The following is a 24,504-nucleotide window of genomic DNA, read 5'->3' as shown; positions in this document are numbered from 1 at the left end:
GATCACCTCAGTGTCTTGGAACTCTGAAATCCTGTCATATTGAGGATGTAAAAGCCCACACAGACCTTAAATTGGCCTTTGAAGCAAAATCAATGATTCCTTATTGTTGCTCGGGCCCGCTTCATCACCTTAGCAAAGTTGATTTGATCTTTGGATCAATCAGAACTTGCGGCAATGCTCTCGTGACTTTAGCTTAGTGTTACAATATCACATTGCTTCACTCGGAAATTTTCCGAAGCTTTGTTGTTGCTGCTGCACGCTTAACCGACCAGCCTACTTCTACAAGCTATGATCTGTGATGCCCAGTTTGATCCTGCCGGCTGCGACACGATGTTGACCTGCATCGGCCTGAATATCCTAATTAATATTTCCAGGTCCATCTGATGAGAATGCGGTGGTGTGGCGCACTCTTGGCGCTGGCAGTGCTGGCCACCCAAGCAAGCGCCCAGCTTGGCGGAGAGCCCGATGCTTTACCAGTCAAATCTGACCTGCCTTACATTAGATGTGGAGTCTGTGAAGCGGTGGGCAAAAACGCCTACAGGCAAGTCAAGTCCGCCAGGGATGCCCTCAAGCCCGGAAAGAAGGTGAGCCTTCCTGTGCAACCCCTAACTTGTGGTACAGACAACTTGTCTGACACCTCTCATGCGCAGTAGTCTCTGCAATTGCGAGCAATGCCATTTTTACACATCCCAATGCCTTGCACCTTAGTATCAAACACCAAGGAGTAGAACATGTGGCAGCCTTTGACCTACACCTTGCCTCTGGCAGGAACAGGGTGCTATAAGATCAATGAGCTTCAGCTGGCTCCCAACAGGCCCCTAGAATGTAGTAAATGGCACTTGTGATTGTACTGGTATCAGTATTATTGTGGGTGTTAGTAATAGTAATAATATATATATATTCTTCCTGCACTGCAGCTGGAGGAGCTGGTGATTCTGGAGATGGTGGAGAAGATGGGGGACCCAGCCAAGGACGAGGGGGAGTGGATCGCCAAGATAGACCTGGTTGAGGACGGCAAGAAGCTCAAGCTGGTGGAGCATGAGGAGCTGGGCAAGTGCCGCGAGGAGTGCAAGACCGTCCAGCGCGCTGCGCAGGAAGTGCTGTCCGACCACGACACCGACATTGCAGAGAAACTGTGGCAGGTTGGGACCTGCTCCTTTCACAGCTCAGTGAACAGCACAGATGCGTAGCTGCCAGAAGACCTGACATACAGAGTTTGATGCCTGTCAGTCTAGGTATCCTTATTTGCCAAGGGATCAGTCTTCCAGACAGCAGTCTGGTTGGAGTTGCTTGAATTTGCTTAGCCTCTAGCATCCAAGGATGCAACAGCCCAGTTTTGCTGGCACTGCCTTGCATTGAAACACAGGTGCTGCAAGATCAACCTGGTGAGGCAGCCTGTTTCGAGAGACTGGCGCCGATTCTCGATGCTTGTCAGATGAACGTTTTCCGGGATGGCACGCTTTTGACATAATTGTCCCTTGCGCTGCCAGCTCGGCAGTGCCACTCTCAAAAGAGTCTTTCTGGATACTAGCCCTCTTTCAGGAACAAACAGGATTGAACAAGGCCCTGTCCAGCTCTCTGTTGTGCGCGCAGGGCAAGATGAGCCGCTCGCAGTTCAGCAACTGGCTGTGCTACGACGTGACAGGCGCATGCAAACAGAAGCCGCCGCCGCTGCCCAAAGACCGGGCACCCGGGCAGGCATTCCAGGTCATCGACCCGGAGGAGGCCCAGATGCAGAAGATGATGGCCGGCATGAAGGTGCGGCGGCATTCCCCTTTACCCTTTAGATTATGACTTGAAGGCTTTCTTGCCTTTTCACGCGAGGAAGGATGTGACAAGACAACGGCGTCCCCTCGCACCTTTCCTTTCCAGACAGAATTTTGTAAGGTGTATCACCCATTTAGGGGGGAAATTATAAGCTGTGTTACCTTTTCAACGGGAGTGAGGGTTGATCTCCCTGTATACGGTTGCCTTCTAGCAGCTGCCCACATCCCCTTGCTGCACCTGCTCAGACCAAATTTTTGCATCTTGGCTTTGTACGTCATGTGCTGTGATAGGAAAGTGCCCCACCTTGAGGTCAACTTGGTGCCTTTAGGTCCAGTGGACTACAACTACAAAGCAAAGTCTTGGCAGCATTGTTGCAAAAGCAGGATCGTAAGCGGCTCTTTATTGCACACTCCTGAGCAGGCGCTTGTATTGAAGCAGTCATTTCAGGAAGTCAGCAGACGCTCACAGCAACAGCGTACAGCTTGTGTGCTTGATCCAAGCCAACACATGCGCGGCAAAGCATGCAGTTGCGCAGGTATTCATGCTGGGGTGTTGCTGCCTGTGCACGCGGTCAAGCCAGCACCGCCCAACAGCGAAAATGCTCGCAGGAGCAATAAGACACAGCTCGCGCGCCTGATGCAAGATTACGCATGCTTGCGGTCATGTGACATTTATATGTTGTTCTTTGCTGCCTGTGTAGGACATGGGCATGGGCGGCCAGATGTATGACAGGGCCAGTGTAGAGCGCATGGTGGGCAAGGGAGGCGACCCGTACTCAGGTAACGATTTGTCATCCCTCGTTACGTAACAAACAGCCTTAATAACAGTTACGCTGCTTGACTGCTTGAAAGGGCCCCAAAAAAACGCACCCCACTTGTTAGAGACGCCTTTTCGTGGCTGCCCACCAAAAAAAAGCTGCATGCAAAACACGGCAAATTGTAGCTCTCTGTGCTGCTCGTCATGAGCAACTCAACATGCAAGTGCAGCCTGACGTGTGCACATGGACGTCCACATATTCCTGTAACTGGAGTTTGATTGTGTGGGCCGCAGAGGACGATGACGAGGATGACGAAGAGGAGGTGTTCGAGGAGAAGCCCAAGGGAGAGGCGGCCTCCGCTGTGGAATCCACTGTGGAGGGAGCCAAGGTGCGCTGAGCTGCCTGATGAGCCTTGATGTGCTCTCCGCTGCTGCAGTGTGCTGTTGTGCTGAAGTATACATAGTTTGCACCAACTTTCAGGGATGCTGTAGGCGCCATACCACTTTGACCTGGTCAAGTGGCCACCCTAGGGGTTGTTGTTTGCATTCTCTCCTTCCAGTATGCACAGCAGGCATGGCTTCCTGCGAGGTGTTCTTCCAAGGAAGGAGGGAATTTTGAAACTAGTGAATGCACCTCTTGGAAATCAGAAGAAGATGTATATCTAGGGCTGTGGATGGCGTAGGGAAACATGTGCAAGTGATGAAAATTTACCGGCTCGGTCTGTGACTGCAAGGCCGTATTTGCACTGAAGCTGTTGTGTGTGTCTGTGCACAGGAGGTGCTGAGCAAGGCGAAGGATGTGGCTGAAGCAGCTGTGGACCAGGCCAAAGAGGGCCTGTCCAAGGCCTACAGCAGCGCCAAGAACATAGTGTCCGGCTTCACCTCGGGCAAAAAGGCCGACGCCGAGCTCTGACGTAGAATAGATGAGTTGTCATGCTGTTGTGAAGAGTGCGTGGAGCGCTTGATCTGACAGGCCTGCAAACTTGCCTTGAAGGCAGGCGCCGATCTGTGTCCTGGAAGGACGGAGGCCGTGAGATGGGAGCGTGATGCTCCGGCTCAGGCATAGCAACAATGTGATGTGATCAGCAGGAGAAAGTTGGCAGATCTCCTGATCAACAGGGAATGTGACTGATGGTTGGTGATACTGCATCCCTATGAACCTTAGCATGAATGATTTAGAGCAGAAGCAGTCGGAGCTTGGCTTTGTTTTAGGGACTACCAAAGACAAATGAATGTCTCAACAGCATCCTGCTGCAAGAGGACTGACATGACAGCATCTGTGATACTTGAGGCGCTGGTCAACTGTTGGAAGGACTGAACAGCAGCAGTGTGTTTGCAATTCTGTCAAGTATCCACATCTTTGTGGACAGCATGAATGCTTTGTTGTGGCACTTGTCATGATTGACTGCGCCAAACTTTGGCCACCGTTGCGGACCAGTCATCCTAATGGCATGTGCACTTGTGCATCTGACTTAAAGATGTCAATCGCATATAGCATCTGCACCGTGTAGTGACTGTAGGCACTCAGATTCCAGAATGATGCCCGGAATGATGTCCAGATCCGCAAGCCTTGCACAACATGCCACATGTTGCCTGAGCTGCGTATGCAGGCGACAATCCTATGGGGCATAGCCACATGCGCATGTCAGTGGCGCATGCACACACTGATGCAAATTATGTGACGTGTACAGTCAGTGATTGACCGCCTTACTTAGTAAGGCTCCCCGCGCCAAGCTTGGCGCGGGGAGGTGAGCAGCTCTGCTGTGCCAATTTGGCACCTACAGCTAGCTAGGGCCTGCAAAGCATGCCCTGGGCACTGCCAAGGCGTGCGGTGCACTTTTTTGTTGGGACAGGCTGTCTGTACTGCGTGGACAGGCAAGCTTTTGGCGGGAAAGGAGAGGACCACCTTGTCAGCCAGAAAAGTGATTTACGGCGCAGGGCACCCGAGTAATCAAAATCCACTACTTTAGTGGATGTAAACGCTACTAATGTGGTGGATTATTGGCAATCAGGGGCCATGCCACCTGGTAACACATTCCATAGCATGCCATTTTGGTAATAAAAATTAGGCCTTTCGTCAGTAAGCATGGAGAATTACAGATGTAGGGAGTACAGCCCATCTCGTCTCCAGGCACCAAGCAAAGAAAGGGGACTTGCCTCGAGTATGCAGCCACCGGGGAAGCCACAGACTCTCAGCAAACGTTATGTCGCATCAGGATCCATACGCAGTGTCGTGCCCGTCAGGACACCTACCAGCTTATTTCCCTGCCACTGTGAAAGGCCTAGAACGTCCAGGTCCAGATCGACCAGTTTCCTGCTCACCCCACATCACAATATTAGCCATCCATCTTGAGCAGGAAATGGTTCATCAAACAGCAAACAGCAGATTCCATTGCGCCCAAAAAAGAACATGGCTTGGCATATTCTATGCATATTATAAGGCTCAACTTGCCTCGCACACTACATGATGTTCTGTACCTCTACCGCTTGTGATGCGTCTTTAGGTGTAAATAGCTGTCAACAATGACAACGTACTCGTCAGATGCTGCTGCCCCTGAGGGCGGCCATGTGCACTTCCTACTTTCAAAAGACTTTGTGTCTAGGGGCACGACATTCTTGTGTCCATATCCCTTCAGGATCGTGACTGCCATGTCAGAAGGGCTAGCATTTTTGATAGGCTTTGGAGAACTTCTTTTCCCAGGATTTACGCACAAAAGTCTTTGATACTGAGATGTCTGGCTCGGCATGGGCTGGGTTGTCTGCCGCCAGCTGACTAATAGCAATGCAGCCAAGAGCGGCAGACAGAAGGGCACGTCTACCATAGCCCTCTGCTGTCATGAGCTTGCCAAAGGAAGTCTCAAAGGTGCAACCGGTGCCTGCAGGAACATCAGATGAATGAAGCAGCAAAAGGTTTAGTGATATGGCTACGGTCCCACCAGGCAAGATGGGCTACTTGTGCGTGTAACTCTGCAACCATACTTGGCAAACATACCTGCATTGACCGACGAGGCGGCTGTTGCCAGGGAGCGGACACCCTCAAGCGATTGCACCTGCTAGATTGTAACAAAAATTCTGCAAGAAATCTACGGGATTGACACGAGCCTTGCTGTGAGACGCCATAAGGATGCCCACCGATGCCATCAAAGCACCTCATAGGGGAGAAATGTGCGCACACCTTTGGCTTTAATAATGCACTGGAGACCGGTCTTTGGCACAGAAGAGAAGTTTCAGCGATGAATTCATGAGGGGATATCTCTGCTGACACACCCTGCGCCGATTGACAGCTGGTATCAAGTCAGGAAGAATTGACGAGAGAAATCCAAGCAGATCTAAGAACCCCAGGACGGGGCGAGCATTAATGGAGGATGATTTTGGTCTAGGTATAAAATTGGTACAGCTTTCGAACAATGCATATATCTTTGGCATGAGCTGTCTACGGGATTCTGCAAATGCAGCTTCCACCACAGGGCACCCGAGTAATCAAAATCCACTACTTTAGTGGATGTAAACGCTACTAATGTGGTGGATTATTGGCAATCAGGGGCCATGCCACCTGGTAACACATTCCATAGCATGCCATTTTGGTAATAAAAATTAGGCCTTTCGTCAGTAAGCATGGAGAATGATCAGTGATGTGTTTCTGTACCGAGCATGTCACTTATTATTGCTAGGATCCCGTGTTACAAGTGTGGCAGTGACAAGGAGAAGCTTCATCCGAACTGCGCAAGTTCAGAACGCTTGACTCGCTGTGTAGGTTGTGATTATATTATCAGATTCTATTCAGAAGGTCTGACAAAGGACGAATACGGCCACGACGCTGTTGCCGACTGGGTCTTCAAACAAGAGGCAAGGGTGCCATTGCAACGTTGCAATGCCGTGGACTCAGGGGTCAGATATTTCCATCAGAGCTGCCTTGGCCGAGATGAACCTTCAGCATTGTCCAGAGCTAATGGCTACTATTCTATTCGCGGGAAGATTGAGAGCGAAAAGTATCCAGAGCTCAGAAATATTACCCACAAATGCTGTGAGGACTGCGTCATTGCAGCCCAAACCAGGGGCAAGGATCTCAATGAGGATAAGTTGAATTTTATCATGCATCAAGGAGTGATTGGTAGGTCTCAATAAGCACTCCATCTTTGAAGGTTGGGAACACCTATGTTTTGAATCTCCCCATGACCTTGACACAGAGTAACTAACTCTGACTTTTGCGTTGCGTTCAGAGGCAGAGACCGGCGACTTGGAGAGGAAGAGAGCCGATAGGCGATCAAGCAAGATTCGAGGCATCATTGGTGGTCAGCAGGCTCGCCTCGAAGACAATGGGACGACTTCGACCGCCATCTTTGCAACGAGACACCTCAATCAGAAAGTCAGCTTCAGCAAGAGCGCCAGCAGATTGCTGGCAGCAGTGCCCAACCTGAACAGGACAGTGATGGCAGCCTCGTATCTCCAGGCCAGTGGACTTCAGGCAGGCCAGACAGCCCAAGGACAGGCGCAGAGGGGCGCCACAGCTGCAGCAGGCGGCATGCAGGGTCCCGCAGCCCCAGAGGCAGAAGCTGCAGGACCTTCGCAAGCGCCACAGCCAGGGATCAGCCGCAGGCAGCTCAGCGCTCAGGGAGCCGAGCAGGACATCGTCCAACGGTGGCTTGCGTTCAGCCTCAAGGCCTCATCCACCGTTGCAGAGCTGAAGCGGTTCCTGCTTGACAGAGGCCAGCGGCCAGTGATCTTCACCAGAAGCGCGCTGCTCGCCAGGGTGGAAGGGCTGCTTAGATTTGAGCATCCAGAAGGTAGCTATCCATGATGGCTGTAACGATCAGCGCCTACACATCTTATGCCTGGCAAATTAATAACATGTCCTCACCATTTCCTCTGGACATCTTATGCGCTGGCAGCTAATGGATGCTGTCATGCAGGTGGACTGGAGCCGAGTGCGGCGGCGGTTGAAGAGATCACAGCCGCTGTTGAGGCCGCAGCCCAACCGGCACGGCAAAGACCAGCAAGGCAGAAGGTGGGCATCTTGTTGAGGATCCTTATGTTTGCATGTGCTTTGTGAACGCCTCTCATCTGTCAAGCTGCTGGTGCAGTGAAAGCGAGTTTGGCTGAACACACTGATTGTAAGTTATTGTTGTTACAGGCGCCGAAGAAGTCACAGCTTCAGATGGAAGCGGCCAAGTCCATTGTTAACAAGGGTGAGTGGGCGCTCTCAGCTGGAAGCTCTGATCACCTGGTGACTGTTGCACACCCGAGAAGGCTTTAACTTCTGCAGATTTGATGGAAGGGAATGATAGCCAGTCAATTGAGGCGCTCACATGTTTGCAGGAGTGAGCAGCGGCCTGCCCGTGGTCAAACTCAAGCAGATTGACGAGTTGCTCTGGACCTTCGACAAGTGCCACTACCTGCCGCAGTTGGGGGAGAGCACTCCCTCGATTGGTGTCGCTCTCTGGGCCGTCACAAGCACGCTGCACCGCGACGGGGAGTTCCCAGCACGCAACTTGTCCCAGTTGGGTCGTGCTGCCAAGGCTCCTGTTGGTTTGGTGCGCGCTGTGCAGCCAGGCAGCGATGGCACCCAGCTGCATATGGAGATATGGTTCCTCGAGGCGCGCGTGCAGACAGATAGCCAGGGGGAGCCCGAGGCAGCGGTGGCAGGGGAAGGCGGTGGGGCACGCGCAGATGTGGAGGGACGGGGTGCAGGAGAGGCAGCCACCGGTGGGGGCGTGCAGGAAGGGCATGGGCGGGGTCGGGGCAGGAAGCGTGGCCGCCGCGGCACAGGCGGGGCGCGTGGCAGCAATCGGCCCAGAAGGGGCAGCCGAGGCAGGCTCAGGCGCCCAACCGCCAGAGCCGCAGAGTTTTGGGGTCCCCCCACTGAGGGCGACGAAGACGAGGTTGGGAACCTCTTCTCTGAGTCAGATGCGGATGACCAGCCAGCGCAGCAGCACAGTGACCCAGCAGAGCCAGAAGGGCAGGCAGAGGGTGTCCTGCCTGAGGCCAGCGAAGTGCCGCCGCAGCCCACAGCTTGTGCGAGCCAGTCGCCGTTGCACGGCTGCTTGCTGGCAGATGAGTCGCCGCAGCCTGTGCCAGTCCCCAACGTGCGGCTGAGCATGCAGGGGCATGCCGCATCGCCGGCCAAAATGGCTGTGCTGGTGATCGACTACCGGCACATTGCAGCGGCCCTCTGTCATCCAAAACGGCTGAAGGTGGCTCTCGGAGGCGCTGCCGGGAGCTCGCCCATGAACGTCGAAGAGGCTGCAACTGGTGTGGCGCTGGCAATGTTGCTGGCTGAGGAGCAGAATGCGGCGCGCGCCGGAGAAGGTGAGGAGCCATCATGGCTCTCTTTGTCCTGGCTTATATGATTCCACTCACAGTGAGTTTCTAAGTTATAATGCCATGCGAATCATACCCCGAAGGTTTATCGACAGGTAATTGTCAGCAATAAGCTGACGACAGGCATGTGTTGTCTAGGTGGGAGTGCTACGGCAGCGGAGCAGTCGCAGTCAGCCTTGGAGCAGTCACCGCTGTCTGGCGCCATGGTCTTCTTTGATCCTGCTCTGGAGCTCGCTGCCGATGAGGAGCCAGCTTCCTCCTACCGCTCTGCAGATGGCCCAGCAGGCATGTACAAAATCCTGCTCTGTCATTCCTGTGAACTTGTCAACTGACTGCTCTCATACGCTGGTGTAGTTGATTTGTTCATGTCTTGTCTCTCAATGCTGAAGTGTCTGCTTGCCCCTTTGCCTGAGCCATGCCTGTCTTTCACGCACCCTGCTCCACATGCTGTGCTTGCCCCTTTGCCTGAGTCATGCCTGTCACTCACGCACCCTGCTACATATGATGTGGTAGAGTGCCGCACCTAAGGGTCATCTGGGTAATACTAACAACAGGAATAAATTTGAGCTTGACATCCTAGCAAGACACTAGGGAAGATATTGCTTGAATGCGGTAATAATCGCGGATTGTAAGCAGCTGTGTGTTGGTGCGCGCAGGTCGACCGTCCCTGGAAGTTTCCTCCCCTGGGATCAACATGGAAGCTGCAATGGGTGTCATCGCAGGGCTGGCATGTCAGCTGAACCCCTCGCCGCAAGCCAGAGGCCATTCGAGCGCGCACAGTGACGTGCAGATTCTGCCAGATGACACAGTCTATGTCCTAACAGATGACAGGAGGATAGTGGGGACGGCAGAGGTGGTGCATATTGGGCCTGGCACACGGTTCCACGGTGCTGAGCTTGAGGGGTTTGGTGTTATTTGCGGGCTCACCATCACAGACGCAACTGGGGCTGGACACCAGAAGGCATGGTTGAGCGACACAGATGAAGTCAGAGCAGGCAGAACACCCTTGGAAGCAATTGGGGGCAATCAGATGGTGGCAGTTCCCGAGAGGTGCCTTCGCTTTCTGAGGCGCCCACCGGCGGCTGGAGAGTGACTTGCAATGTGATCTTTGCACTTTCAAGCTAAGTCAGTTTCAAGCTTAGTCAGAATTGGCGTGTGAGCATGACGCAAATGTAGCATCAATTTTTTTTATGTCCTAAATTTGATATTGCAATGAGGACTGTAGTAGGTTGTGACCAAGTCTGCCTCACTACAAGGCGTTGCACATCCATGCGCTCTACGCAACTAATATTAGTCACTCACTTGTCCCTCTCTGCACATGTGCGCAACAATCATGACGGTAACCAGATATCATGCATGTAACAATCTGTAAGGTAATTCTGCTCCCGGTTGCCTCACATGCTCAACCTTCGAATCTGAAGTGGCCAGTGGGATGGAGCACTTCTGCTTGAAGACAGAGCACTGCTGCTGACCGCCACAAGGTAGTGGCGGTGGAGGGCAAGAAAATAAATCCCCTGAGCCTATCTTATAATATTATTAACCCCATCTGTCATTGAGCAGCCTGGCTCGTTCTTGCTGTTTCTCTACGATGTCGGTGTCGAAATCCACTCACATAGAATGTTGAACGTGGAAGAATTGCTACAAGATTCTTCTCAGCATCATCGCACTTCTTGGTCGCTGCATAAAGACACACGGCATGTCACATCAGATGGCGCAAAGGTGATGCCCTTATCTTGCCGGCACCCACGCTATGGTACACGCACGCGATGTGTATCAATCAAATGTGCCACAAGCGACAGAATTGGGGTGTCAATTTGCTGCACAGCGTGGGTGCCCCTCCTTGATGGGCACATCTCTTTACATCGAGCAGCCATCTGAGATCGCCAGGGTTGAGGACGTGCTGTCCGTGCAGCACGCACTCAGCGTCAATATTTAGACTCTTTCAATATTGATTATTGATGGTATTCTTGTGAAAGAGTCTCTTGACCGGCCCTGTAGGTATCGCACGCTATGAAGAGGCTTTTGCAGTCCAGGGTTGGGGCAGCACACCTCTGAACATAGGACCTGCCACCTTTGTAATCTTGCTCAAACGAAACCCTGAAATGCCTTCTCGAAGAGTGTGGTTTTCGAAATTCCTTCAAGCACCACGGCTGTGTGTGCAGGAAACCTAGTAATCTTCAACCACTGAACTTCCTTGAAGGCGGGAGCCATGCATGCACACACCGCCCTCATTCACTGGGCACTGGTCATGTACAGGTGAGATCTCAGGAAAGCAAGAGTATGATCCAAGTGTAGAAGTGCTGTAGAAATCGGGTTGAAGCCGCGGGCCAAAGCCTTGGAGCCTTAAGCATCATGCTGATGATCATAATGATGCCATCGGGTCAGTACTAGTATAAATGGCGTAAGGCTACCCATTAAGAGATTCCAGTGGGACCACCGTCGAACATTATAACCTGAGAGAAATTTCTTTAAAGCATCAAGCATCTCGAGATGTGCTCATGAGCAACGCATGTCTTGTGCTGCAGGTGCAACCCATGCCATGCCCGTGGCCAGTGGGCACGTACACATGTGCATCAACGTTTCAGGCAATTGCAAGTTGCCACAATGGCTACCCAACACCGGTGTTGGTAGCAAGTGAATAGTGGGTACCCACTAGTTATTTGCCACACCATTGCCCTCAGTGTACTCTTAAAAAGCAATCACTCAATTATAACTAGAAGGCGCCTCTACAGTGTAATATTGTTGTCAATAGATCAGATTGATATTATTGTTGCATTCATTTATTTTATATTTAATTATATTGAACAAGCTCGGCTCGCAAGGCTTCAAGCCTTGTTGCTCCAATTGGTCAAATATATGCATTATTCTTTTTTATCTGATAATTCTTGCAAAGCAGAATTAAAGCCACTGCAAATATTAAGGCTTGAAACTCGAATTCACAATGTGGAGATAAAGTCCATGCAATGGGTGACTCGTTAAACATTAATTGAAGCTGAAGGGCTAATTGGCTTCTGATAAATATTTTAATATCATGGTCATTTATTTGGATGGTCCAAACAAGCTGTCGACATGAGAATGATCACTCACAGGCTTGCATGGACACTAAAGTCCCCCCAGGTTTTGGTAGAAAGTGAAGCCAATGACGGTACTGCAACATGCTCAGCCTATAGGTAGCTAACCAGATATTTACTATAATTACACCTTGAGGATCTGGTCCAGAGTCACATGCATGCCATATGGGCGCATGTTGCCGACTGTTGACATGACCTCTCCAAGAGTCATCAAAAAATCACATTATGACAGACATATCTTCTTAGAACCAATACAAATCTTTTGAAGACTGAAGGTCTTTATTGTCATTAATGGTGGGCAGTGGGTCATGGCCTTCCTCTAACTAAGGAAGCTTCACAACCTGGCAGGCAATCTTTCTAAGTAGCAATTCTTGTCAAGGTTCATACTGTTCATTTTTTGGCTGCTGGCAGTCAACATGCTATTAACTATTAACAACGTGGACACCTGTACATATATACAAATTTTAAGTATTAATACTAATATTAATTTGTAGTATTAGCCGTATAATTTTATCATAATATTATGATATGCTGCCAAAAATAAAATTCAACGAATTTAATTTGGTGGACCTTCATCAAAGTTTTAAAAACATGACAGGGACACCTCCATTCACGACAGGCATTGATCACATTTTGACACTTATATGAGATAGAGAGAGGCACTGCTCAGAGCTACATGAATTGCAAGAGTTGCAGGAAGTTTCAATAGGCTGCCTTTCGCTTGAACAACTGATAATTTTTAACAGCAATGCATATTTACATTAACAACATAAGAAGCTGGCACTCTGTGTTAATTATTTGCTTTAAGTGTGTGGAGAGAACAAGCTGCTAAGAGATCTTGAGATTTTTGAGCCAATTGGCAGATGATTCCACAGCGCACTCCCTTCCCAAAAAGGATCTGATGAATTGTAGAACAATCAGATTACTGTACTCTATAGAAGATTACTGTACTCTATATAGAAGCTACTGACTTTCAAAGTTTGAAACAGCATCGAGAACATCAAAATTGGCAGACAAGGCGAGATGCTCATTGCCAAATTTTCAAATGTGCCAATATTTATGTGTCCTCATCATCGCCGCCGCTGCTGTCTGAGGAGGCATCGGACCGCGCATCCTGCCAGTCCGAGTCGGAGCTGGTGCCGCTGTCCAGGTTTGTGAGGTCGGCGTGCAGCGCTTCCACAGCATTGCCTGCCATGCCGCCCAAGTGCTGATACTGTTCAAGCTTGGAGAGGAGCACCACCTGCTGCCCGAGCTGGAAAGCTTCAAGGGCTGCATGCACACCCGCCTCCCCCAGCTCCGCCGCATGGGGAACTTGTCGGGCGCTGGGCAGGCGGCGCTCTCCCCTCCCAGCGGCTTGCTGCACTTGCTGGGCGTAGTGCTCATAAAACACTACCATATCCCTGGCCTCACGCCGCACGATGGTCATCTCTTCGGAGCACCGCTTCAAGCGCTCCTGCTGCTCCGCCAGCGCGGCCAGTTTCCTAGCCAGCAACCCTGCCTGAGCAGATTGTCGCTGCCACGGCAATGTGTCTACCGCGAGCAAGCCAGGGGCGGTCAAGCGCTGGCAGTCATACTGCGCTCCCTGATAGTCCCCAGGGGCGGCATGCCAGCGCCGCAGCTGAAGGATGTCATCGCTGACTTTGGACACGATGGCTTCCATCTGGCGCCGCAACCGCTTCAGGCTAGTGCGCTCACGATATGCCGCTGTCTCCAGCTGTCTCTGTAGGGCGTAGTAATCCACGAACCTGGCTGCAATGGAAGCATGTAGCTGCTGAATCATGAACCTCTTCCGCTGACCCCCTATCTCCTGGTACAACCGGTCTGCCTCCACCCACCGCAGCTGTACCCGGTGCCTGCGCTCCCACGCTGCCAGCTTGCCCTCAAGGACTCGGCGGTGCTCATGCCGCATTTGCTCGGAGAGCGATTGCTGCCCCTCAGCTGCGAGAGTCACACTGCCACCCAGCGCGTACAACTCCTCCAAGCAGCCTTGGTAGTGGTGCTCCCATGTAAGACGGGCCTGCGAGTAAGAATCCTGACATCAGTGATTCATGCATCTTTATGTATCTTCCAAAGGTGTGCATCCCATTTGCTCTTTACAAAAACTCCACCAGTATGCACATCCTGTCATGTCTTGTCCTGTCATGTCATAAGTCACATGTCAAATGTCCTATCATGTCATATGAACAAGCACCAGTACAGCCAACTGAAGGTGCAGAGTGGAGCAGCACCGGGATGGTGGGCGCGCTTGTTGATGCCCCCTCAGACGATGTCTGCCGCTGCTCCCGGGCAGACCCCTGCGTGCAAAACAAACAATCTGCTTGCATACTTTCTTCTGAGGCAGCTCTTTACTCTGAGTCCTCTGAGCACCTCCTTCTCACTAGCATACCCATTGATACTTATTCCATGCTAGAGAAGAGCCTTCAAAAAGGACCAACACACCTCTGCTTCGTCACTTGCGCCTGCACCAGCGCCGCCTTGGAGAGGATCCTGGCCTGCCGGTGATGGGACGCCTCCTGAGCCACCGCCACCCTGCACCTGATTCATCAGCCAATAAGCGAGCATGCAAAGCATTGCAGACTGCAGGATATATCAAGATGGCATCTCCCCAGAGAATCAGTAGAGACAGGTGCAGCAACTAGGAGGGGTGCATTTTACCTGCAACTCGGGGGCTTTGATTTGGGCAATCTCCTGCTTGAGGGCCCCCGTGGACTGCCGCAGTTGTGCCAGCAGTCGAGCAGCCCTCCTATGCCACTCAAGCAGCTGCTTGGGCAACCTGCGCTCCTTTTTTCGCTGCCAAGCCATCGCCTGCACATGGACCAACATTGTCACTTCTCGCACCTACAGGGTTACAAACTGCAACATCGAGCAAGGCTACAAGAGCTTGCATCATATGAAAGGAGAACTCACCAGGTCCGTCATGTAGTCCTCCCGCGTGGCAGTCGCCATGCGCTTCAAGATGTGTGCAAATTTCCTGTAATGTGCCCAAGCCTGTTCAATGTTGTCACCAAAGGAGTTTCCTGCCGCTAGCATGCGGCGGGCGCCATACTTTTCTTGGCATGCCGGAATGTGAGCCTTCACATGCCACGGCCCCACTGCCAGGCCAGGCATACCCTCCACGTTTCCTTGAACCATCCTGCCAGCACAACACATCACCATTCAAAGGGGACGCTGCTGTGCACTCCGACGAATCCACACACTCATAGCATGACTAGTACTAGACACTAGGAGTGAAATTGTTCCATGCAATAATTGTACAGGGCACATCTTGACGTAAACGCCAGGCATGATGGACGAAAGATTATACCTTCGCCAATATGGGTCAAACTGGCAAGCAATGTCAATGAAGAAGTACTTCAGATCCTTGCCCTCCTCAGGCTTGAACTCCTTCAGCAGACGCTGCAGGAGCAACTCGTAGTAAACAAAGCACTCCGGTGTGAACAGGTTTGCCGCCACGAGAACATACCCGTGGCGGCAAACTGCTGCTGCCACGCCCTACGCACAAGCACATGCGGGAGTGTCAGACCGGCTCCAAAGCACCAGCACATCTTCTTGTTACACGCTTTCCTGCCAAGCAAGGTACATCCTGCAGAGCTGCAATTTAAGGCTGCCATAACCCTACCCCTTGTTGAACTCGCCAGATCCAAGCAAGACCCAATCAACCGTGGGCATGGTATTCAGTATTTTTACCACCTGAAGCAAGGCACGCTAGGGTGCTGCCAAGTATTACCCTTGCCAGCCGGGGCCAGGAAAAAAAGAGAAAAAAATCATGGATATATGAGATGCATGCCAACATCAGTAAGCGCAACAAGATCCCAGAAAAATGCGAGGAGACTCACTTGCACATATAGGCGCAGCTGCGTGTCTGAGGCGGTTGGCGTGGCAGCAACGAACTGAGAGCAGACCGGCCGCTCCAGCGCCGCCGGGTCCAAGGCCTTCCGTTGAGCGAGCAAGGCCTTCACCTCTTCATCAGCAATGAAGGGGCTATAGGGCAGCTTCGGCTGCAGGAAATCAGAGGCTTTGCCCGCCGCCCTGAGCTGCGTGAGTCCCAGGCAGGCGTCAGCAATGGCTGCCACGCAAGTGCGAAAGCAGCAAGGACACTGCACAGTGGGGCCCCCGGAGGCACGACTGTCCAGAGATTCCTGGGTCGCCGGGCCCACCTCAGCTGCATCTCTGCCAGTTTGAGCCGCGAGGCTGCCTGCTTCCATTTCTGGTGGCGATGACGACGCTGCTGCTTCCCTCTGAGTGTTCTCCTGGGGCGGCGGCGGCTGGCCGAGCTGCAAGTCTGAGTCACCGCTGAGCCCTGCCTCCGAACAGATGGGCTGCACGCCAAGCCTGTTGAGGTCATGTGTGGCGATGTCCATTCTGCGCCACTGTCTGACCGCCACTGGGAGGTTCCTCCAGATATTTTTGGGCAGGCCACTCAGTTGCCCGTACGGCACACAGCCGTTCCTGACGTGCACCTCCTCCAGGGCGCTAGTCCAGGCGACCATTGAGGTTGGGCTGGCGAGGCTGAGCTCATGCGTCTGCAACATGAGCGCTCCAGAGTAGTAAACCAGCGGCCTCTGTGGCGTTGCAGGAAAGCATCCCATGCTCACAGGATCGACTGTGAAGGCGGCACTGCACCCGCCACACCTGAATGCTGGGGGGCTGACCTCTGTCCTGCCGCTGATCGAGACATACACAAGCCTGCTGATCGTCTCCACCTGCTCCCACACTGATCCCACCCTCCCAGCCTGACTGCATGGACTGCAAGCGGGCAGGGCTGCTCTGGCAGCTGTCAAAAACTCTGCCTGCAGCTGCTGCTTCAGTGCTGCTTGGCGTGCAGGCTGACCAGCTTGGAAACATGTGTTCCTGAATACATTGTCATCAAAGCACGCATCCCATGCTTGGTGCAGCCGTCTATTATCCTCTTGAGCTGCCTGTTTCCGCAGACGCCGGCGTGAGGGCGGAGGCTGATAATAGGCAGCAGCGGCTTCTCCATCTCCATCTGCAAAGCCATCCTGCTGTTCTTCCTGCTGAGCTGTGTTTCTTGCAGGGATCCGCCAGGATGGAAGGGCGCTGGCCGGCCTCCGGGGTCCCCTCGGTGCAGATGTTGCCACAGTGCTGCCTAGGTTCCTCCCAAATCTGCGGCCTGGCTGCAGCAGAGCAGGAGTGTCGGCTGATGGTATCACCTTGACACTGACCCTCCACCTCTTGTTCCTGACCATTCGTCCTGCATGAAGTCATCACACAACGGTTTCTGCAAGTGATCCACCAGGACATTAAAGGAATGAGAAGTACATCAGCAGCATGCCTTCTAGTACAAGTGATACAACTATCCTTACAAGCACCTGGGCTACTTGCTACTCTTTGGGGTGCACAGTCCTCTCCAGATGCTCCTCATCAGATTGGCATTCCAAGCAAAGCCAGGTCAGGGCAGACACCCACGGCTACTCACAGCAGCAGAGGGATCGTAACGCTCACCAGAACAATTGAACTTGATGTTGGTTTAGATTGTAGACGACTTCAGTGTCTGTCCGGTGCATCAGTGCTCAATTCAGGTGAACGCTCTGTGTTGCCTGCACGCATTTCATTTCAAGGAATTGGCTTGGCAGGGCATGCAGTCACTACGAAAGAAGTAGACATGCACGTCGATGGTCGTGACATTCGATTAGCTGAGTCCAAACAAGTCAAGGATGGGGATGCCAAAAAACCGGCAAAAGTGCGAACCTCACATGGCCAGCGACAGAAGACTTCAAGAATTCGTTTAAATTACTCCCATAAACATTTGCGGCCGTCCCACCCCCCTTTCAAATCCTACTTTGCAACGGTAACCTGGCAAATGGCATTGCTGTCTTCGCAGAAACGAGTAGCGCACGATCCTATAGATACAGGCTTGACCGAAATAATTAGCTTGACGGAGGTACTATGCAATGCTGAGATTGTTGTAGGTAAATCTGAAGGATGTGCAGCATTGCTTTTGTTATTGCACGCCCCGAAGGGGCGTGCTCAGAAAGAGAGCCAAATCCACTAATGTAGTGGAGTGCATGTCCACCAAAGTAGTGGATTTTGCCCGACAGAGTAGGATGCACGGCGAGCTACGGAGCGGTGCAGCATCTTTGTCAAGTATCTGAATTCCCCGCGAAAAGGCTTGCGAGGAAAGTTCGTGCAGATACTTGTGCGAGGAGCATCTCTCCTGCTTGCGTAAACCCATCTTCGGCGCGCAAGCCTGCCATTTTATTCCTAGGGTGGAATACAGGTGCCGTTCTCAAGACCTCACCTCACCATGCATTGAACAAGATGTCCGCGTAAATTCGCTTCAACTTGGCGATCGCGACGCTTTTAGAGCCTGTGGTTCTTGTCTACACACCAGAGACCAATTTGGCGTGTATCGAGGTCCCAAACTGCGGCGGTTCTGGGCCACAACTTGCTTTGCCCTTGGAATGGATTATTCGACCGGACTTTCCAAGTCTGACCAGAAGAGCAACAGCGACGCAGTGGGCCACTTGAACCGCCTTGACAATTTTGTCTTCCCATATGGACGCGTTGTCCGGTTGTTTGGGTAGCGGCAAAGGGCTGGAAGACGAAACGGATGTTAACGCCTCTGTGGATGTTGGACTGCAGGGGGCCCGTCGCACCCTTCTGACCGTCTACACTGCCACGTAAAGACAATATAAGGCGCAAATGCCAGGAATCCTCGTACTTTACTGTGCCATCGGACGATCGTGGTGGGCATGTAGCTGATGCAACAGTCAAACGTGTCCAGACTGAGCTGAGGTCCGTCCCGATCTTGCTCAGCGATCGCCAAGATGTGTTCTTTACTTCCAGGGATGTCCGATCATACCGAGCTTTTACCTTGTTGGGCAGTTTATGTGCGCTGTTCGTCATTATTGCTCACGTAGTACAACCCTGATGGTGCGTGGTGAGCACCTGGCTGGTGCCGTGAGGAAACGCAGTCAAAACCTGCTATTGAGGCAACCTCCCGCACCCTGGTTTGCCCTGTTCTTCTCAAGTTCTGCTCAGGTTCTTGTGAGCAAGGTAATCCCTGAACCCTCGTCCCCATGCATCGGCCATCGAGGGTTTTAACGGACAAAGAAGCTAATGACACAGACTTGTACCCTTTTGGACCATCCACTGTGTCTTCTGCCCTGGTACTGGCCGGCTGGTCCTTACTGTGGTGCGCTTGTACCGCAGATGAAGAGCCCTGAGACTGGTCCCCATCCAGCCATGAGCCCAGGAAGACGTCCTGCACCAAGAAGCCTCAAACGTTGATGATGGCAGAAGAAGCTGCTGGACATAGCGACAGAAGTCCGTCTCGCCACCTTTCCGAAATAGAGAGCGCTGCTGACTCAGCAGATGTGCAGTCCAGTTCAGAGCACAGGAGCGGGCAGCACATGTCTGTGTCAGCACAGCCGGACCGCGCAAACCAAGAGCATGATGTACACAGGCCAGATATGGGTGGCAGCATCTCTCCAAGGCCCAGGCAGCAGGAGGCAGATGAGTTCTCTCGCTGCAACACCCCCCAGCAACCAGGTATCCTATCCCTCTAGACACCAAATTACGCCTCTAGACTGTTAGCATTGTGTTGCTGCATTCGCAGTGCCTCCAGTCAGCAGCGTTACAAAGCTGTGAAGCAGGAGACAGGGCCTGGCATCTCCTGCCAAGCTGAGGATTCCCTGCATGACCAGGCATTCCTGCTGTGTGTCTGTTTGCCGTGACCAACAGCATTCTGTGCCCACACAACGCTGCCTACATGGTTATTGAAAAGCACAGGTTCTTCTAATGGCCCGGCTTTCATCAGCAGGTAGTTGACATCTTCTTGTCCTCCCTGCGAGCATGCCTTGAGGCATGAGGGATGCTTGGAGTTTGCCTACCTGCAGTATTATTAATTTTCTGAAACACCATTGTATTGCAGTGCCGGGATTCGCGTGCGGGCTGGAGTCTTTGATGCAGGCGGCGTGGCAGGTGCCCTTCCCCAAAAGCAGCCTCCTCGGCCGCAGCCCCCGAGCCGCCGGGGCATGCGCAGCCGACTCGAGCCACAGCGACGGCAGGTCTGAACCATTTGTATTAGTGTTCAGAATTTTGTTGGCTCACTTGCATGCAAAAGTGCATACGGCATTGCAATGAAGCAGTGCCTGAATATTTTCTGGCCGACATCCAAGCGACCCGCTACGGGCTCCGAGCAGCAAGAAAATGTAATCAATGAAGGAATAAGGATCTTTGATTGCTTTTGTATCTGTGGTGCAGCAATGCTGTGCTGCGGGACTTTGGGCTGAACGGGGCTGAGTCGCCGCCGTGGTCCCCTCGGCGGGTTCCCCCGGCGCATGTGTGGGGGGAGGGTCCCCCCCGTGCCCCTGGCTACCGCTCCGGCGGCGCCTGCTACCCCATCGCCTCCCCAGGTGTGATTTCGATATCAAATCAAACCTGTAATACACCTTTCAAGGAAAAAGTTGTGAAAGTGAGGATTGCAATGTTGAGGGTGCATCACGTGCACGTGCCACATAGTACGCCCCTCCGTAAATTACTGTCTCGGTCACATCTGAAGTGAAAGCTAACTAGCTTTTGGAAGCAACTGACACTGCTTGTGTACCAGCACTTTTCTGACTGCTACTTCCATCTGGCATCTTCTGAGGAATACTGCACGAAATCTTAGTAGCTTCAGGAGCACAGCTTCCACCCCACACAGAGCCGCCACAGAACATGCACCCCCTCAAGGAACAAACTTTTGTACACATTACGAGGCTGATCAAGCGGCCTTTGTTATATGCCTTTCCTGGCAAGTACTTGAGGATGCAACAACACGTTGGTTGTCAGTACTCATTTCAGTTTGGACCTCTGGGCTCAGCTTCCCACCCAGAAAGAGCCAGGACACCCGATCGGCAAACTTGGAGGTCCCAGGCATTGTTGTGCATTAAAAAGCCGAGTAATGGATCGGTGTGCAAGCAGGAGTGAGTGCGGCAAATTTGGTAGAGGCTGCCTGCGAGCTGCATGCGCTGCTGCAGAGGCGCTCGGCTGCCGGCTTGGGGCCGTTAATTGGCGCGCAAGGTTACCTCACGCCGCCTGCCGACCCGGGGATTTACCCCGACAAGGGTGAGTCACGCATGTAAAGGAGATCCACTCGATCTAGTGGAGCGCAAGCAGAAATCTGCCCCTCGGTTGTTATGGCCTGCCCAAATGCAAATTTTGCTGCGGGCACTGGAGAGCTTGAAACAACAGCAAATTCACGGATAGAAGAAGAATATAGCCTTGGAATAATTCAAGTAAGTGCATACGTGCGGTGACTCTAGTTAACCCTGAGGTGCCAGTTTGACCTCCTAGCAAGGATGCACTTGTAGGAAAGGCATGGATGCAGATTTGGTCGTCCTGTGACCCGCTCATTGTATTGCCATTGCACAATGTCCACATGCAGGACAGCCCTTTCAAGTACCTCTGTCGCTTGAATGGCCTGCGTTTCTTCAAATTATTTGACTCATCGACCGGGCCCAGATGGATCTTGCACCATTTGCTGTATCCACGTCCTGAGTACAGTACAGGAATTTTTTTGCATGGACTCCAGAAATTTTTGATTATGTTCCTTTTTGCAGAGGAGGCAACGCCGCCGCCGCAGCCGGACCCAGCAGCTGTCGGGAATCTGCCGCCAATTCATCTTCTCACGGCGAGCCATACACCCTCACCTGGCCCGGGGAGATGTCCCGCTGCAACACTCCCCCCGCCCGAGGGGGCGACTGCACCTGCGTTGCTGAACAGCCCTCAAGGTGCGTGGAATACTCACAAGTTCCAATCTCTATCTTCTGCACATATGATACTTTGTCTCTTCCCCGGGTGCAAGTGCTTCCCGTCGTTTCTGTCAGCATAGCCTGCAGATGAGCGAGCTTCCTGAGCCATTTGGCTGGCAGCGCTGCCTGTGATTCTGTCCCTGCACGGCCCAGACAGCGCTTATCACACTGCAATCCTCCTCTGGGATTGGGTAGTTCTGCTAGTAAGTGGTATTGCGAGTGGGTGTGACGTGGCAGAATGTGACTGCACAGGTGTGAAGCGACAGGCAGCGTGGCAGTGCGGCAATGACTCACAGCTTTCCTTTGGAGACCGCATCGACGCTGCCACGGCAGATGAGGTGATGCCCAGAGCTCCAGCCGACCATTCCACTAGAGCCTGCATGCGATTGCTCAAGACTTTCTAGGAAGTTTATTGATCAGAAAAACTGCAAGGCCCCTCTGTTTGCGAGTTTTATCTGGTCAAAAGTATTGCCTTCTGGATGCAATTGCAGTGCATTGCAAGGGAGATCCTGGAGTCTCTAGCTTGTAATATTGGTAATACTGCCTTAGCGTGTAAATTGATCAAAGAGATAGGGATATCAAATCGACTTCCATGAGGGTACTAAATACGGCAGGGCAAGGGATGAGAATTGTCAATTTTGCGTGCCGTTCTGAATAACTCTTCCCTGACAGGTGTCGTCGCCGCACGCACTGTCAAGCGCGCACCAGAGATGGGGCAGTGCCCCTCCGGTGCACGAACTGCGCTGCTGCGCTAACCTGGCGGATGACTCAACCAGCGCCGGCCAGCACGCAGCCTCCGCGCTGCCGGACGACCGGCCGACGCGCGCCGCATTAGCAGCAGCCGGTGCTTGTTTTGGCGGCGGAGGGGCCGGTGCCTGTTTTGGCGACAAAGCTGCCGGTGCCTGTTTTGGCGGGGACGCAAAAAATGGCGCAGGGCTCGGTCGCGCGCCGAGCGTGCCGGAGGTGATGGGAGTTTCGCCAATTTTTGCAGATCGGGTCCTGCCGCCAGGGCAGGCCGGCTGTGCTGAAGTGGCGCATGCAGATATGGCCGCACAAGTGAGATGCTGCCTCTTTCTGCATGATCCAAGATCTGCATTGCAATGTGCATGCACTGCCTTTCATGTCTACAAAACTTCCCGTCATTGGTCCAAAGGTCTGTCTTCTGCGCTCTTGCCCTCAGGAGTCCCTGATTTGTCCACTGCGCAGAACTGCACAGGCTGCTCTGCATTAGTTCTATTGGGTATTCACCTGATCAGCCAGTGCTGGTGCAGGGCCAGGCAGCAGAAGCTTGCGCGCAAGAGTGCAGTGCGGCTGCAGACTTCAGAGGGCCTCGCAGGCGAACCAAGCGGCGGCTCTTCTGAAGCTGCACCCAACTTCAGCCGCCTGTGCTGCCCTGCTCCTCGCCAGCATGGGCCCAAGAGGCGACCCAACATGGCATTGTGAAGCTGCGGCACTTGAGACCTCGCTGGTCAGCACAAGCTGACGGGAGGCACCAAGAAGACTGTGTTATGGGGTGACAAGAGGTCCCCCGAGGAACATCAAGAGCCGGACAGAGGGGACTGCTGTACAGAGGCACCCCTCAATTGCAGCCGGGCTGCCGAGAGGCTGTCCACTGCTTTCACCAAGGCCAAATGAAGGTATCCTAGCTCCATCTGGTCCATGTTTTGGGCACAAGAAACACTTGGCAAGCCCACCTTAAGGTTAGGGCCTCGGCTGGCAGAAAGAGGCTTCGACTCTTGTAATATACTGCACCTGTCAACTGAAATGCCCATTTCATATTTTTTGCCGGGGGCCGCTACTGCACTTTTGGTTGTTCTCTTAGTTGTCCGCCTCTTCCTGCCGTGGGTCTTTTGATGTCCTGAGACGTCCATAGACACACCAGGACCTCTCCTTGACGGGCCACTCAATAACGCACGAGGTCCTTACTTAGCACCACCCATTTCCTTAGCGTGAACCAGCTCATTCTCATGCACATGCTCATGAGAATGGGTTCGGGTTTGATCCCCTCACTTCGTCACCAGGATGCTGTGGAAGTCTGCATGTTTTGTTGTGTTCATCTAGAGGGCCGCATGATCATTAGAGACAATTAGAGAGCCTCTAAAGCCAGCACAAGTGTACCAAGAGCACAAGTGTATCAAGAGGAACCAGCTCCTTGTGTGAGCAGGCTGCATGCGTTCATGAGACACTGACAAAGACACCGACAAAGTGTCATCTTCAAGCCAACAAGACCAAGCCGAGGGCGAACTGACAATCTCCTGACGTACCAGAGGATTGCTGCAAATCCCTCTCAAGTGGGAAGCACTGTTTTCTGGTTTTGTCATTGACGCTCAAGTTATGCCAAGAAGCCAGGATGAGCAGACAGAAGATTACTGGCTGTGGGTGATTACGGGCAGACTCCGGCCTGCATACCTTTCAAGTCTAGTTATGCGGTGCTAGGGCAACATTGAATGGCATTTGGGTGGCGTGAAGGTGGTGAGGTGCGGATTCCCTCAAAGTGGGGAGGAGCTTTTTGGATGAGTGCTGACTTCAAGTTTGAATTTGAGATTGGGAGGGCTGCAGCCCAGCTGGGACCTGCAGACATTTATACATGTATAAATAATCGTGTACTGATATTCTTGAGGGGCGCTGGAATTTGATACGGGGCTATGTCTGCCCTGATTGACTTCTTTGGTTCTGTTGTTTGTTTCTGCTTTTTGAACGCCGCCCATGCTGATCACTGTGCAGATCTCTTCTCTTCTCAAGCCACGTGCCATTGCTGTATTTTTTTTCGCTCCATTGCGCACAGCTTTAAGCTGGTATTATTTTGTGTTGTGTGTAAATGAGTTGTGTCCATGTGG

General features: G+C 52.6%; 6 protein-coding genes across 6 annotated transcripts; 4 read left to right on the top strand and 2 right to left on the bottom strand.

The window, feature by feature from the left end:
* Nucleotides 1-410: 410 nt before the first annotated feature.
* Nucleotides 411-1,758, top strand: COCSUDRAFT_6458 (hypothetical protein; the record flags this gene model as incomplete). Its single annotated transcript, XM_005647508.1, has 3 exons — nucleotides 411-584; nucleotides 918-1,142; nucleotides 1,594-1,758. Coding segments are annotated over 3 exons (564 nt in total), but the record flags the coding sequence as incomplete, so codon positions are not given.
* A 1,695-nt stretch (nucleotides 1,759-3,453) lies between these two features.
* On the bottom strand, nucleotides 3,454-4,058 carry COCSUDRAFT_33222 (hypothetical protein; the record flags this gene model as incomplete). Its single annotated transcript, XM_005647507.1, has 1 exon — nucleotides 3,454-4,058. Exon 1 carries the CDS (start codon nucleotides 3,689-3,691, stop codon nucleotides 3,455-3,457), a length of 237 nt encoding a protein of 78 aa, XP_005647564.1. The 5' UTR covers nucleotides 3,692-4,058.
* Nucleotides 4,059-6,952: 2,894 nt separating this feature from the next.
* Nucleotides 6,953-11,882, top strand: COCSUDRAFT_47472 (hypothetical protein; the record flags this gene model as incomplete). Its single annotated transcript, XM_005647506.1, has 8 exons — nucleotides 6,953-7,307; nucleotides 7,434-7,528; nucleotides 7,655-7,709; nucleotides 7,840-8,829; nucleotides 8,980-9,126; nucleotides 9,498-10,560; nucleotides 11,004-11,097; nucleotides 11,367-11,882. 6 exons carry the CDS (start codon nucleotides 6,953-6,955, stop codon nucleotides 9,932-9,934), a joined length of 2,079 nt encoding a protein of 692 aa, XP_005647563.1. The 3' UTR covers nucleotides 9,935-10,560; nucleotides 11,004-11,097; nucleotides 11,367-11,882.
* Nucleotides 11,883-13,185: 1,303 nt separating this feature from the next.
* Nucleotides 13,186-13,419, top strand: COCSUDRAFT_9824 (hypothetical protein; the record flags this gene model as incomplete). Its single annotated transcript, XM_005647505.1, has 1 exon — nucleotides 13,186-13,419. A coding segment is annotated over one exon (234 nt), but the record flags the coding sequence as incomplete, so codon positions are not given.
* Nucleotides 13,420-16,218: 2,799 nt separating this feature from the next.
* Nucleotides 16,219-17,839, bottom strand: COCSUDRAFT_29058 (hypothetical protein; the record flags this gene model as incomplete). Its single annotated transcript, XM_005647504.1, has 3 exons — nucleotides 17,622-17,839; nucleotides 17,376-17,470; nucleotides 16,219-17,124 (listed from the first exon to the last, which is right to left on the bottom strand). A coding segment is annotated over exon 3 (900 nt), but the record flags the coding sequence as incomplete, so codon positions are not given.
* Nucleotides 17,840-19,345: 1,506 nt separating this feature from the next.
* Nucleotides 19,346-23,110, top strand: COCSUDRAFT_63401 (hypothetical protein; the record flags this gene model as incomplete). The annotated part of the gene is made up of 9 exons (XM_005647503.1): nucleotides 19,346-19,424; nucleotides 19,807-19,942; nucleotides 20,139-20,290; nucleotides 20,838-20,981; nucleotides 21,476-21,646; nucleotides 21,920-22,005; nucleotides 22,340-22,630; nucleotides 22,659-22,723; nucleotides 22,939-23,110. 9 exons carry the CDS (start codon nucleotides 19,346-19,348, stop codon nucleotides 23,108-23,110), a joined length of 1,296 nt encoding a protein of 431 aa, XP_005647560.1.
* Between the last annotated feature and the right edge of the window lie 1,394 nt (nucleotides 23,111-24,504).

Source organism: Coccomyxa subellipsoidea, assembly GCF_000258705.1.
Source record: "Coccomyxa subellipsoidea C-169, whole genome shotgun sequence".
Lineage (NCBI taxonomy): Eukaryota > Viridiplantae > Chlorophyta > Trebouxiophyceae > Coccomyxaceae > Coccomyxa > Coccomyxa subellipsoidea.
This window is presented reverse-complemented; position numbering and strand designations above follow the sequence as displayed.